The sequence below is a fragment of the Elephantulus edwardii genome, unplaced genomic scaffold, assembly GCF_000299155.1.
Source record: "Elephantulus edwardii isolate Elephantulus edwardi_28Jun2011 unplaced genomic scaffold, EleEdw1.0 scaffold00053, whole genome shotgun sequence".
Taxonomy (NCBI): Eukaryota; Metazoa; Chordata; class Mammalia; order Macroscelidea; family Macroscelididae; genus Elephantulus; species Elephantulus edwardii.
The window spans coordinates 15,108,628-15,124,357 of NW_006399803.1; the positions used below are offsets into that span (position 1 = coordinate 15,108,628).

At 42.3% G+C, this 15,730-nt stretch overlaps 1 protein-coding gene across 1 annotated transcript in view; it reads left to right on the top strand.

Annotated features, from left to right (window-relative positions):
* Positions 1-7,225: 7,225 nt before the first annotated feature.
* The window catches only part of TBC1D9 (TBC1 domain family, member 9 (with GRAM domain)), a 194,419-nt gene continuing 185,914 nt past the window's right edge, over positions 7,226-15,730 (top strand). Inside the window, 1 exon segment of the mRNA XM_006887019.1 lies at positions 7,226-7,388. Within this exon segment, the coding sequence (XP_006887081.1) occupies positions 7,259-7,388 (130 nt within the window). The 5' untranslated portion in view covers positions 7,226-7,258.

Below are 15,730 nucleotides of genomic sequence, written 5' to 3' on the forward strand. Positions count from 1 at the left end.
TTTACTGATTCTAAAAACCCGCTATAGTGTCAACTATCGGTAATTTTTTACTTAAGGGCACAAAACAAGAAAACCTTCTGTGTAAGGAAGTGCTCTGGTGGCCTATTGTTATGTGCTGTCGAGTAGCAACCCTATGTACAACAGCTCTGAAGCCTGTCCTGTCCTGAGCCAGTCTCAATGATTCTGACACACCAACCCCCATTGCCCTAGTTACTATATTAATCAGTCTCATCCAGGGTCATCTTCTCCTGTGCTATCCCTCCACCCTTCCAAGCATTATACCCTTCTCCAAGGATTGGTCCCTCCTACCTAAAATATGTAAGATGGAGCTTCAAAATCCTAGCCTCCAAGGACAGACTTGGTTTCACCCTCTCCAAGACAGACCTATTTGTTTTTTTTGGAGGTCCATGGTATGCTCAAGACTCTTCTCCAGTACCACAAAGCAAAAGCATCAATTCTTCTTCTGTCATCCTTTGTCATTGTCCAGCTCTTAAGAAACTCTTCTACAGTCCAAACCACCAGCCGCTGCGTAGAGGGATGGACAATCTCCTCCTGTGAAATTTACTGCTTTTGAAAAACCATGGAAGGGTCAGACACAAGGGCACCCAACAGCAGCATACATGTAGGAATAGAGCTATGGAGCGGAAGGATAGAGCTATACTCCATGGAATTAATTTATTAGGAATTTACATCAAAATTTTTAATGACTGGCTTTTAAGTTAGACTTCCAGATCTTCCTTCTGAGGAGTCTCTGAGTTCAATGGCATCTAATAATAATATTTTTTATTTTTAAAATTACTTGGCCAAACATGATGTCCTTCGTTAATGAGCACCCTTTCATAATGATAAGTCCAGAGCAAGGATTGTGTACAGTGTCAACTCCCCAATGTTTCAGTTAGCACGTTAGCCGCTTGTAACACGGCAGGACTCCACAGGAAATCGTTAGTTACTTGGTTACTCTGTTGGATAAATTCTCTCTGCTAAAACTAGAAATGAATTTTTTTACTGACTGTGCCCAGGAGCTCTGGTGGTGTAGTCCATAAGCAGTTACACTGTTAACCCCAAGGCGACAATTCTCTAGTGGTTTGGATCCACCAGCTATTTGACAGGAGAAAGATGACCAGTCTCCTTCTGTGTCATTTATAGCTTTGAAAGCCTGCTCGAAGGTCAGTAATGAGTCAAATAGAACTTTATGGCAATGAGAGAAAGACTGACCAAGCAACTTCAGGAGCTGCTGGGTGATTGCATCGTTAGTGTGGGCAGTTTAGAGAACTGAGTGATGAGGGTGGGCAGGCATAGGTAAGTTTCAGATACTCCATGGTGTTCTCAAGTGGAGTAAGTCTGAAAGAGCAAAGCAAAAGCCTTCTTTGGGGAAGGTGGGGAGGATAGGAAGGAAAACGCACCATAGTGAAGGCACAAAAGCAGAAAGAATGGAGAAGATTGCGTAAATTACTAAAGCTATATTTATGGTATTCACAATTTGCTTCAGTTAGATCTGCCCACTGAGCAGTGAACCAAGAGATAGTTCAAAGATGAGTTCATCAAAGCCTTTATTTCAGTCATTTTTTTCTTCCATGCATTGTAGTATCATTATTTCTCAAGTTGCCTCAGATTCCTGACAGGCTTATGTGTGAGAGAAAATGTTAACACATATCTTGAACCATTTTCATCAACATTTGTATGTTGTTGTTGTTGTTATGTGCCGTTGAGTCGCTTGCGACTCATAGCGACCCTATGTACAATCATAGCGACCCTATGTACAACAGCCCTAAACTCCGCTCTGTCCTGTGCCAATTGCACTGTCTCCGACACTCCCATCCCAATTATCCCAGTCACTGAATCAATCCACCTCATAGAGGGCCTTCCTCTCCTGTGCTGTCCCTCCACCCTCCCAAGCATGATGTCCCTCTCTAAGGACCGGTCTCTCCTCGCAACATGTCCAAAGTATGTTAGACGGAGCCTCAGAATCCTTGCCTCCAAGGAGCCACCCGGTTTAACCCTTTCCAGGACAAATCTGTTTTCCTAGCAGTCCATGGTATTCTCAATACTTTTCTCCAGCACCACAGCTCAAAGTCATCAATTCTCCTTCTATCCTCCTTGGTCATCATCCAACGCTCTGATGCATAACAAGTGATTGCAAAGACCATAGCCTGTATCACATGCACCTTAGTCTCCAAAGAGACACCATTGCTCTTTAGTACTTTGGAGAGGTCCCTAACAGCAGACTTTCCCATGGCAATGCACCTTTTAATTTCCTGGCTGCTGGTGCCAAGACTGTTGACTATGGAGCCAAGCAAACTAAAGCTGTGTACAATCTCAATCTCTTCACCATCCATCCTGATGCTGCCAATTGGTCCAGTGGTGAGAATCTTTGTCTTCTTGGCATTGAGCCTCAATCCATATTGTAGGCTGCAGTCCTTGACACTCTGCAGCAGGCGCTTCAGGTCCTCTTCAGTTTCAGCAAGCAGGGTTGTGTCATCCGCATAACGCAGATTGTTGATAAATCGTTCACCAATCTTGACCCTACATTTCTCCTCATAGAGCCCAGCCTCCCAGATAATCTGTTCTGCATATAGGTTGAAGAGGTATGGAGATAGGATGCATCCCTGGCGTATGCCCTTCCCAATTTTGAACCATGCAGTGTTCCCTTGCTCTGTTCTGACGACTGCCTCCTGGTCCAAGTATAAGTTTCGCATTAGAACGATCAAGTGTTCCGGGATTCCCATTCTTCTCAGAGTCAGCCATAGTTTGTTATGATCTACACAGTCAAATGCCTTTGCATAGTCAATGAAACACAGATAGACATTCCTCTGGTATTCCCTGCTTTCAGCCAAGATCCATCTAACATCAGCTACAATATCTCTAGTACCATGACCCCTTCTAAACTCAGCCTGGACTTCTGGTAGTTCTCTGTTGATGTGCTGTTCCAGTCGTTTTTTGGATAATCTTCAATAAAATCTTGCTTGCATGTGAAATCAGTGAGATTGTTCTGTAGTTTCCACATTCTGTTGGGTCACCTTTCTTATACTCGAGTGTATTTTGTGGCTACAGTGTCAGCTGCTGTCATTGGGGGTTTCTTTCTTTCTTTTTTAATTGATCCTCCACTGAAATAAGACCTGACAATTGCTCTGGTAAAGATCATTGTTGTTGTTAGGTGTCATTGAGTAAAGGGAAACATATAACAATCCTATGAACAACCAAGCTGAACCTTGCCCTACCCTGTGCCATCCTCAGCAATACTGGCATATCTGAGCTCACTGTCACAGTTACTGTGTCAATCCTTTTTGTTAAGGATCTTCTTCTCTTTCTCTGATTCTCCATCTTTCTCAGCATGATATCTTTTGCCAATGACTAGAATGCTTAGAGAAAATTCTACTCTGTCACATGGGGTCACTATGCGATGGAATTGATACTATGGTACCCAACAACAATTACTTTATCAAACATGATTTCCTTTGCTAGTGATTGGCCTTCTTAAGGACATGTAAATATTGCATATAGTGTTAAACAATGATGTAAGGAGGGTTTGAGTGGGAGATCTAATAGTTGGTGCAAATAAAAACAGAGCCACTCTTTCCCCTAACCTTATCTAGGCACTGAATACTTTTCTTCTTTAGGTAGTTTGTAACAATTCTGGGCATTAAAATGAATGAGAACAAATTGAAAGCTAAAAATACTCACCTATTTCACACAGCAACTGACTGGGTTAATTAGATTCTTATCATTTCTAGTTCAGACTTAAAGTTATACTTGATATTTAATTATTTTAATTTTTTTTCTCAAAGCAGCATTTAATAAGTGAGTTTAACAATGTGGAATCAGCAAAACAAATCCAGTATCATCAATTCTATTCTGAATCATGGTGACCACAAAAAACTATGTGACCACCATGGGGGTGGCCACATCTTTTCTCCACTAACTCCACAATGGAGACCACTCCCTATCCACAATAAAAATCCTGATTCCTATGCAGTCAAGCACACCTCCACACATCCACTGCTATCTGTTCTAATGTCAACTGTCCCCCACCAGGGCTCTTGCTTTTCTACTAGTAAAGTCTGCTAATCTAGTGCAATGATTGCACAGAACTGGCAGGCAATACTCACAGGTAGGAGTTTTGTTAGGGAAGCTCACAGGTTACAATTCAGGTAAGAAACAGGATAGAGTTCTTCAGTCAGGAGAGCTTCTCAGGTGTGCTTGGAGGCCCTCTGATCTTAGCCTCCTGGTTCTACTCTAGTTCTACAAAGCTCTTGCTCCTGCCAATCACGGTGCCTCTCTATAGTCCTACAGGACATTTGGAAGAAGGCTTTTAGCTCTGGCTTTGGCTCTGTGAAGTGTCAGAGTAAGGCAAGATGAGGCAGAGAGAAATGATTACCAGAGACGTGATTGCTATAACCAAGCCAGCTTTAATAAGCCAGCCTCCAGAGGGATTCTACCTGTTTGCACAAGAAAAGCGACAGGAGGAAATGCAAAGTTTCTTGTATACAACACAGAGAGGTGGATTACAATAATAGGAGTTGGATGGGAGGTGACTGGTAATGGTGGGGGTGTGGGGGAGTTTGGCTTGGTGGGAGGGATGGGGCCAAACCACCTGTTTTTAAGTAAACTGTTCAACTGCAAAGCAGATGGGGGAAGGTTCTGCTGGTACCACCGGACAGTCAGTCCCATTCAACTTTGTCTCCCGTTTGTCTTTCGTTCTTCCCTGCTGCTCTCCTCTAGGCCGTGGTCTGACTCTCCCATTAATATCTGGTTTAAATGGAGGTATCCTGGATTCTTCTTTCTTGTAGGTGGAATGATTCCTATTTTCTGCTGATGAACCTACTCATTTTTAGCCAGGCAAGATGGCAAGACTAAGCAACCCCTAATTAGTAATCCACTTCAGACATATTAAAAATAATGCAAATAAATTAGTGATACAATTTTATCTAGTATATGCTTCACAAACATAGTGTTGATTTTTATTTTCTTTTTTATAGCAAAACATTCTATTGTGGCTGATGATGTCAAATGACACTGTAGAGACAATGTTAAACCTGTGAAACTTCCACAAATATCTAAAGATCTAAACTGTCCTAAAGAAGCAGGTCCGTCCCTGGGATAACATAAAGGAGAGGTTCCATCCTATGAGACCCCACTGAGTAGGAGGCAAGTACAGAGGTGCCTCCCTTATTAAAACTGCTGGTGACTTAGCACTAAATAAACAAGATTGAAGACTGATCTATTTGAATTATGTCATTGACAAAGAATATTGACTACCCTGGACTGACAGAAAATGAGCAAATCTGTCCCTGAAAAAGAAAAGCCAGCATGGTGTTTGGAAGCAAGGATGGTGAAATTTTGTTTCATATACTTTGGCCATGTTATCAGAACGGGCTAGTCCCCGGAGAAGGATAATGTGTTTGGTAGAAGGAAGAACTTAAAAAATGATTGATTGACATACTGGCCATAACAAAGGTCTTAAACATGGCAATGATGGCACAGGACCGGACAGTGTTCCACTCTGCTGAGTTTAGGACTGTTAGGTGACTAGAAGACACCTAACAATAGTACTGCAAAGTGAGAGCTACATAACAAGTGTGAAGCCCACACAAGTCAGTCTCATTGGAATGTTTTGACTATTTGTCAAGAAAGATACCCTAATTATTGTAGTTGCTGTTGATTGCCATCGAGTCAAGGACGACTCACAGCGACCCTATGAACAAAAGACCTTTCTGTAACTATAGTCGTTTCTCAAAGTTTATAGTTTCCAGAGGCATGTTGTTTAGGAAGTGCATTCCACTCTTGTTTCCAAACGCAATGATTACTATTGTCTAATCTTCTTTGGTAAATCAGAGAAGCAGAGTCTAACAAATTCCTATTATCTGGGAAGAAGAGTCTCTCCCACCTTCTCCCACTTTAAAACTATCCCTAGATTTTATGAGTGGAAAAAGAAGTGAAAAAAAGATGGGTTGTGATTTCCATAGACAGAGAACAAGGGGGAACCTGTCTGGAGATATAAAACAGGCCTGGTTCGTGAGTCTCCTTTTTCACAGGTTTTAACTAATATTTAATCCATTAAGCATGGCTACATCTCTGAATTCTGCCCTACCCGGGTCCCTGGCCCTTGAAGATCCAAATACCTGACATGAACATATGTGGTGTGAATTAGTTGGTCTAAGCTTTTGGACTGCTTCCAACTTCTCTATTGCTCATGCCCTACAGGTCAAGGAAAGAAATGATGTAATGCACTTAGCTGGGCCGCTTGAATTACAATGGAATGGAGAGGGGGAGGGGTCACAGGCGATGACAAGTTTAGCGCATGACTTGCCCCTGGGATGCAGGAAACAAAAACATCGGCAACCATTGGCTGAGCCGACTTCCTACCTCGGTATCTAGCGCCAGGTCTGGAACCTTGAAAACCACATTTCCTGGGAAGAGGGGAGGAGCTACTCCACGGAGCGTCAACCTTAAATACGCACACAAACACACCCCTACGCAGCATCCTCTCTGCTAGTTGGGCGTGGGGGCCTAGTGGTTGGCACACGGTCTCCAAGAAGGTTCCTCCACGGATCGCCGCAGGGGCCCGATTCGGCCCGCGGAAGTCTGGCGTCGGCGGGAACTGGTGCCACCCAGGCTGGCTCCCAGTGAGCAGAGCTGTCGTCATTCATTCGCAGTGCCCGGAGCGTCCTTTCAGCGAGAGCCGGGCTCAGCGCCGGGTGCGAGCGGCTCGGACGCGGGGTCGTAACGTGCTGGGAGCTCAGGAGCTGTGGGACCTCGCCGATCGAAGCCTCTCCAAGTCAGCCAGGTACCTGCCGCGCCCCAGCCCAGCTTGGCCCCGACTGCGGGGCCGAATCAGCTGGCACTGCCCGCAGCCCTGCCTGCCGCCTGATCCAGGACTGAGGCGCACACTTCCTCCTCCTCCTCCACCTCCCGCTTCCCTTCCTCCTCCTCCCCTGCTCCTTCTGCCGCCGTGGGACCGGAGCCGGGCTGCGGCGCGGCGGGCGGCGGCCTGAGCGTCTGCGGCCGCAGGCTCGCGGGGGGCGCCGGCGCCGCGGGGAGGATGCTGTTCGCGGTGCCCGCGTCCTCGCCATCCTCCTGGGCCGCCCGCTGGGGCTTTGTTGTGGCCCCGACGCCGCAGGCCACCCCCTGGTGAGATCTCTTTCCGCCGCAGCACCTAGTGGCGCGCTTGTGCCCGGGAGAACGCGCCTGTGCTCGCCTGAGTGTGCCGTACCCGACCCGCCACGGCCCCATTGTGAGTCCGCCCGCGGCGCCCGGGAACATGTGGGTGAACCCTGAAGAGGTGCTGCTGGCCAACGCGCTGTGGATCACCGAGAGAGTCAACCCATACTTCATTCTGCAGCGAAGGAAGGGGCACGCAGGCGATGGAGGCGGTGGCGGAGGACTGGCTGGTAAGGGCCCATGGCAAGTCCCCAGGGAGGGTCCAAGAGTGCTGGGGTGCAGCCTCTGGCCCTTGGGCCGTGAGCGCCCTGGACGCCGCCCACTCCCCAAGGGCTGGGTGACTGCCCCGCCTTGGTGCATGCTGGGCGTTAAGAGTCCTAATTTTGAGACCGGGTGCTTTTCTGACCCAGTAGGGATGGGGCCCGTCAAATTCTAGGACTCAGTAAGTGTGTGATGTGGAGGGAATGGAGATGAGTGAATCTGGGATAGGAGGAGCATTATTAACCCTTATGAATTAAGTGCAGTACCCCCCCCCCCCATTTGTATGTTGTGCACGCTATCTTTTTCTAAACTGGTAAAAGGCATGGAAGAGGGTTAATTTTTACTTCCCTCTCTGTATAGGCAATAACAGGATGAAGTAGAAAATGTTCTTTTGTTTCAATGGAAGAAATCTGTAAGGAGCTGATGCGGTCATTTCCTTTATTAGTTGTGACAAAAGAGAATGAATAAGGAAAAAGGAATTCTTTTGTTGCACATAAAACAAAGCACGTTATCTTGGTCTGGTTGTAATAACAAAAATACAGCTATATCACTGCATTTTACATATTTTAATTCCATTGCTTTACTTTCTTCTCTCATACAAGTTATAAATAATGCATCTGTCACTGAAGCAGTATCATGTCACTGAGGATTATGGATCAGTAAAAATCTATATTTCAGGTAGTATGACATGAGAAGGTTTCCTTTGTCAACAAAATTGTTTGAAAGGTGGTGAAGGTTATATATAAACTTGAACTGATACTCTGATAGAGAAATTGGACATTCTACTTGTTAGTTAGAATGTACAGAACTGGAATACTTCTTACAGTAAAACTGTTAGAAGAAACAAGAGTTGCTTTACTAGGATGGAGATTACAGCAAAGAGATGACCCTTGACCTCTTCGAGTTTAGACTCTCTCCAGAAGTTTGAATGTTAGGGAAAGAGTTGCTTTCAGAATGTTCACTTATGCAATAAGAATTCTTAATGTGATGTGTAGTTGTTGTGTGATTATAATTTGGAAATTAATTTTCCCAGGATTAAAATTCCATTGTCATATGGCATATGTTTGTAAGATCTTTTTAGTGCTATAGATGACCACTAGGTAAATAGTTTTCTGCAACTTTTCCATAAAAAGGGAGAAAGGAATTTGTAGAGCTCCCTGACTGGAAATTCTTGGGGGTCCAGGATCAGGATTTTCCAGTTTATTTTTCAGGAGTTGCATAAGAGTACACATTAATATGTAGCTTGCATATCTAATTTTGTGATCAGAATGCTCTTTTTTAAACCAAGGATAATGGTGTTAAGTAGATAATTTTTTTTGTGGTAATGAACAAACAGCATGTCCAGCCTGCAGTTAACCTTCCATTATGTAGTATTGTTTCTTTTCCCAGACTATTGCATTAACTTTTACTAAATGCAGAGCTTTTCTTTTTGTACCTAAAATTTGTATTGAGTTTCTATAGATTCTTAGGGCTGTACGTTCCGCTTAGAATCTTACTTATTGTTAATGGTTGATTCCAGGTAGATAAATATATCTTTTTAATAAATAAATCATCACTCTGGTGGTTAATAAATAAATCATAGCTCTGGTGGCCTAGTGGCTTGAAGCTGCGCTGCAATCCCGAAGGCGTGCAGTTCAAGGTCACCAGCTGCTCCAGGGAGAAGGATGGGCATTCTCCTCCTGTGCAATTAACTGCCTTTGAAAACCTGCTGGAGGGTCTGTTGTGGTTCGGTTCAGACTTGATGGTAAACAATATCATCATATTTAATGCTGGAATTATTGAAGTTATTTCTATGAATAAAAGTATTTTTGCAAATAAAAACTATTTTAGTCAGCAGAAGTAGAATGTTTGCTCTGCTTGGTGCCACTGCATTGAATATAGCAGGAACATTTAATGAAATCTTTATATTTTGTATAAAATAACTCAGTTACTATTGAGTGGACTCTTGATTCATGGTAACCTCTTATGTGTCAGAGTAGAACTGTGCTCCATAAAGTTTTCCATGGTGGATTCTTTGGACTTTGATTGCCAGACTGTTCTTCCGAGGCACCTGTGGGTGGCTGTGAATTTGCAACTGTTTGGTTAGCAGGCAAGCTTATATTCTAATTCTAATATAAGTTTTTCATTAATTTAGTCACTTAACACATGTTTATTGACAGTTTATTTATGTTTATTGAGTTTAGTGTCATAAAGCTGAGAGCCAAGTAAGAAAAGTTGATGAAATAATAATAAACATTATTGTACCCTTGCCACTCTGTGGTGACCAGGAGAAAACAGAACTAAGTGTAATTTAAATGAAGATAATTTAGTAAAAAGATTGCTTAGAGAGGAGGATGTAAGGTTACCAGAAGCAGTAAGAAATACTGAAGATTAACAGTGTGTCTGAATTAAGAAAAGCAGGAACAGTGTTTTAGAGTTCCAAGAGACTTGGAGGAATAGCTCTGGTTAACTGCTGTTAGAAATGCAAACAGAGAGAGAATGTGGCAGATCTCTCTTTTCCTACCTCCCATCTTCGGCTATTTGGTTCCCATCAGTTGTACAGGGAGTCCTGGTGATGTAATCCCTATAGGTCAGACTCTCAAACAGAAAAGGGTAGAGAGAGTGGATCAGGAGACTGGGGGTAAATTTAGGGATTAGCTAATATCACAAGGAGAGGTACATGATGCTGATTAGCCCTGGTTGGGGTAGGCATGGCATCAAGGAAAGATTGTCTGAAGAAGTGACACTTGACCTGAGAACTGAAGAAAGAAAAAGCCTGTGAGGAGAGGAAAGAAAGTGGGTAACAGCTAAGTAGGAAGCCCACCCACTACTTCATTTTAATGCTGGTGAAATGTTAGTTCAGAAAATGGTAAAAAGTACTCTCCATTTTAAAAAAAACTATTTCTAGTGATATGTGTAGGCAAGATGTAGTGAAGTCTCCTATTGTGCATTCATTTGATGTTTCTAACTTCTTGATCAAGACTTCATATACACACGGAAAGGAGCCCAAAACAAAGATTCACAGTGCAGTGCTTTATTATAAAGTCAACACCTTGCAGCCAGAAGCAGCTTTAAAAAATGGAACATTGCCAAAACCTTAGTAATGTCCTCTGGTGACTCTTTCCCCAGCACCAAACAGTATCTTAATGGTTTTGGGGTGAACACTATTGTGTTTTACTTTACAGTTTTTTTCAGCAAAGAAAGTATCACAATGTTTTGGATTTGCCTGTGCTTCAAGCATAAATGATAATGGAATTATACAGGATACAGTATTTTGTGTCTGTAGTCTTTTGCTCAACATTCTGCTTATGATATGAATACTGTTGCTTGTCTTTGTAGCTGTCTCTTTTGGCCAGGTGGCAAGAAGCTGCACTGCAATCCAAAAGACACACAATTAGAGGCTCCACAGGAGAAGGATGGACAATCTCCTTCTTTGCGATTACTGTATCTGAAAACCCACCAGTGGGTCAGCCATGGGTCGGTTCCAACTCTGTTGTGCACACAACATGCTGTATAGGAAATTATTATATCTGGGTACAGGACTGTCCTGGAGAGGGTGAAACCAAGTTGCTCTTTGGAGACAAGGATTTTGAAGCTCCATCTCACATACTTTGGGCATGTGGCCAGGAGGGACCAGTACTTGGAGGAGGACATCATGCTTAGAAAGTAGGAGGGACAGCGCAAGAGAGGAATACCCCGGATGAGATGGACTGAGTCAGTGACTGGAGAAATGGAATTAGATCTGTCAGAGACAATGAGATTGGCTTAGGATATGACAAGATTCAGAGCTATTATACATAGGGTTGCTATGAGTCGCAGGCAGCTCAGTGACACATAACAACAACAACAGTCACCACAATTTAATAAAGCTTTGATGACTTAGGGGGCAGAAAGTTGTGCAGCTAGCCAGAAGGCAGAGCCTCTCTGGAAGGTCAACCTGCCATGTCTTTATGAGAGAAAATGGACAGTCTTCTCCCTTGAGATTTACAACCCCTGAAAACCCTATGGACGGTCAGCTGTAAGTGGGTTCTGACTCTATGGCAATGACTTGACTTTTTTGACCACAGTTGTTCCTCTATTGTTGATGGACATTTGTATGGCTGATTCTTTGTGAGCCGTTCTGGATAATGTGGCTATGGACACTGTATATATTTCTCAGAGGCTGTAGGCTTTCATTTCTGTTGGATTCAGGAGAGGAATTGCTAACTCTTAGGCTTTATGTATCATCTTTAGTAGATAATCCCAAATTATTTCTAAGTTGTACTGGTATGTTCCCACTGGCAGCATATGGGAGCTTACCTTCCTCCGTTATTTCTGCCAACACTCTCAGTCTCTGTTATTTTAGTCTTTTGGTGGTTCTGTAGTTTAATCACTTTGTGGGCCAGTTTGCTCTTTCTTGGCTTATGTGGCTGGACAGTATTTCACCTTTTGATTGGCCTTCTGAAATTATTTGTGGCATGGCTGTTTAAGTCATTTACCCATTTTTATTTTATTATTCCTGCTGATCTATAGTTGGATATGTGTGGCAAAAGATTCATTCTGTGACTTGCCTTGATGAATGTTGTTGTTAGGTTCCGTTGAGTTGAGTACAATTTATAGAGACCCTATGGTCTTTGCAATCACTTGCTATGCATCAGAGAGTTGGGCAGTGATTAGGGAGGATAGAAGGATTTCATGCCTTTGAGCTGTGGTGCTAGAGAAGAGTATTGAATGTTCCATGGACTGCTAAAAAAAACCCACACAAACAGATTCATCCTAGAGAGGGTTAAACCAGGCTGCTCCTTGGAGGCAAGGATTCTGGGGCTTCATCTGACATACTTTGGACATGTTGTAAGGAGGGACAGGTCCTTGGAGAGGGACATCATGCTTGGGAGGGTGCAGGGACGGCGCAAGAGGGGAAGACCCTCTATGAGGTGGATTGATTCAGTGACTGGACTAATCAGGATGGGTGTGTCAGAGGCAGTACGATTGGCAAAGGATAGAGCAGGGTTTAGGGCGGGCTGTTGTACATATAGGGTCGCTATGAGTCGCAAGCGACTCGACGGCACATAACAACAACATGAACAAAAGATCTGAAACCCTGTTCTATCCTCACACTTCTATCCTGCTCCATCCTCATACTTCCTGACACACAAGAGCCCATTGTAGCAGTCACCATGTCAGTCTACCTGGTTGACGGTCTTCCTCTCTTACGCCGACCCTCCACCCTTCCCAGCATCATGTCCTTCTCCAAGGAATAGCACCTCCTAGCAACCTGTCCAAAGTGTGTGAGAGAAGCCTCATCATCCTTGCCTCCAAAGAGCACTCTGGGTGCACCCTCTCTCCAAGACATTATCTGTTTGTTCTCTTTTCCATCCATGAGATGTTCAGTGCTCTTTTCCAACACCACAGCTCAGAGGCTTCAATTCTTTTTCTATCATCCTTATGCATTGTCTAAGATGTGCAACAAGTAATTGGAAAGAGCAGCTCTTAATTTTTATATGGTCTGAGTGTTTTATGGAGTCCATTCCTTTATGCTCAATTGTTTTTGTATCCTATTCCTGCTCTGAGGCCATAAGAATAGCTTCCTATATGATCTTCTGGAAACTACAGTTTTACAGCTCACATTCATACCATTAATTCACTAGAAATTAAGTTTTGCTATTTGTAAAAGAGTTCTTTTTTAGAAAGAAAAATTATCACTAGCCATTTGACATTATGATTTATTGAAAAGAACATTCTACTCCCACTGCTGTCATAAATCAGGTACTTAAATATGTTTGGGTCTTTTGGGCTCCCAAAACCCAGTTTATGTCAGATCAGCTTCATGTCCTGGCAAACATATCATAGAATTTGATAGGATTTTCAGTGGTTGAGATTGTTGAGCTATACTTTCATGCCTTTCTTCTGAGGTACTTGTGGGTAGACTTGAACCTCTAGCCATTCTGTTAGTTCATGTTAACTGTTTGTAGTATCAAGGGAGTTTTGTTTGTGCTGTTGACTCAAGAATGACTCATATTGACCCTATGAGTGGCCACATAGCTACTTTCTGGCGGGGTTTCAGAGGCAGTTAATCACATGGGAGGAGATTGCCTCTCTTTTGTCTCGCAGAGCAGCTGGTGGATTTCAACCATGTGCCTTCAGGATTGCAGTGCAGCTTCTTACCACTAGGCCACCAGAACTCCCTATAAGGGGTGTATAGGCTGTGTCTTTTGTGTATTAGTATATCCTTGCACCCATACCTCACTACAAGTTTAAAATGTATGTTGTTGGTTTTTTAATTTCAGTCGATTAAGTCTTATTATTTTGTTTGTTCTTGACATGTTTATTGGTTAAACTCTTTGACTTCCATATTTGCATAAAAATTTTTAAAATAAAACTCTTGCTGATCTATAGCTACTGTAACAAACTACAGGTGGGTGGGTTTAACAAATAAATTTATTCTCTTAGAGTTTGTTATTGTTGTTGTTATGTTATGTGCCATCAAGTCACCTACAACTCATAGCAACCTTATATACAGCAGCTCTGAAGCCTGCCTTGTCCTGAGCCACTCCAACACACCTACCCCCATAACCCCAGTTACTGTGTCAGTTCATCTCATCTGGGGTCTTCCTCTCCTGCGCTGTCCCTCCACCCTTCCAAGCATGATATCCTTCTCCAAGGACTGGCTCCTTCTGGCCATGTACCCAAAGTATGTGAGATGGAACTTCAAAATCCTAGCCTCCAAGGAGAGACTTGGTTTCACCCTCTCTAAGATAGACCTATTTTTATACATATTTGAAATAATGGATTCAACTTCTTAAATGGCATAGCACTCTTCAGATTTATTTTTAAAAAGTCTTGTCAATTATACTGAGGCATCTATTTCTAGGATTTACGGAACTCTGGAGGCCTAATGGCTAAGGAGTAGCACTGCCAAACCAAAAGAAAGTTGTTCAAAACCACTCCTCCTCTGGAGAAAGATAGGCAATCTCCTCCTGACTTACAGCCTCTGAAAACGCACTGGAGGATCAGCTAAAAGTCAGTTTTCAACTTGATGGCACATAACAAGTGTTCCAGGATTTATTTTTTTCATCTACATTTTCAATAATTCATTTATAATATTCCCATATTTTAATGTCTATAGAATGTACAGTGATGCCATCTTTTATATTGAAACTGATTAATATGACACTCTGTGCCTTCTTTTCTTTGTCTATCCTCAAGTATTATCTATTTCACTCGTGTTTTTGTAAAGAATCAACTCTGGACCTATTGACCTTTTCTGTTGTTTGTTATCTAATTCAACTATTATTAAAAATTACTTTTTATATTACTTTGTATTTATTGAACTTAAGCTATTTTTTCCCCGTTCTATTTTCTTTTGGTTTAAATTGCTGTTAGTTTCTTAGAAACAATGCTTAGGTTTTTCATTTTTTAGCTTTATTTTCTCATATGCAATAAGACTAAGCATAGGTCTAACTGCATTCCATGGCTGAGTTTTGATACGTAGTTACTTAATGATGATTTTCTTGAAACTATTGTTAGCTTTATTCTGATTTTTTTCTTTGACCTACAGCTGTTTTCATAAACATTTGCATTGATTTTGCTGTATTCAGAAATCATGATTTGTATGATTCCAAGATTTTGGAATTTGCTGACTGACTTAGAAAGTTTTTACAAATGCCCTATCAACTTGAAAAAAATATGCATCTTATAATTATTGAGTATATTCTGCCTTTATATTCATTTGGTTATTGAGATACAGTGTTCAAATGTTCCAGATCTTAACTGATGTACAGTATATGTACATATATTTTACAATTTTCTGTTAGTCGCAGATAGGTGTTTTTAGTTCTCCTATTATAATTGTGACTTTTACTTCTTTGTAGGTTTCGATTTTTCTTTTACATGTTTTGATGCTACACCGTTTGATGTGGGTACATTTATGATTATAAAATTATCACTTATTCCTGGGGAATTAAAACATTTATCATTATTAAATATTACTCTGGACTTCAGAATTGAGTTTTGCTTAAAGTGTACTTGTTGTTATCATGTACCATAGAGTTAGAACTGACCGATAACTGATCCTATGGTGGGTTTAAGAGGCAGTTAATCACATGGGAGGAGATTGCTCATCCGTCTCCTTTGGAGCAATTGGTGGCCTTGAACTGCGTGCCTTTGGGATTCCAGTGCAGCTTCTTGCCACTATGCCACCATCTTCATATTAATTATAGTGTTTGTTTGTCTCTGTTACTTAGTTGGTGGTGTTTGGATGGTATACTTTTTTGCGTACTGAGCATCTTTCTGTATCCCCATAATTAAATGTGTCTTTTATACATTGTCTGCTGAAACTGAGGAGGACCTGAAG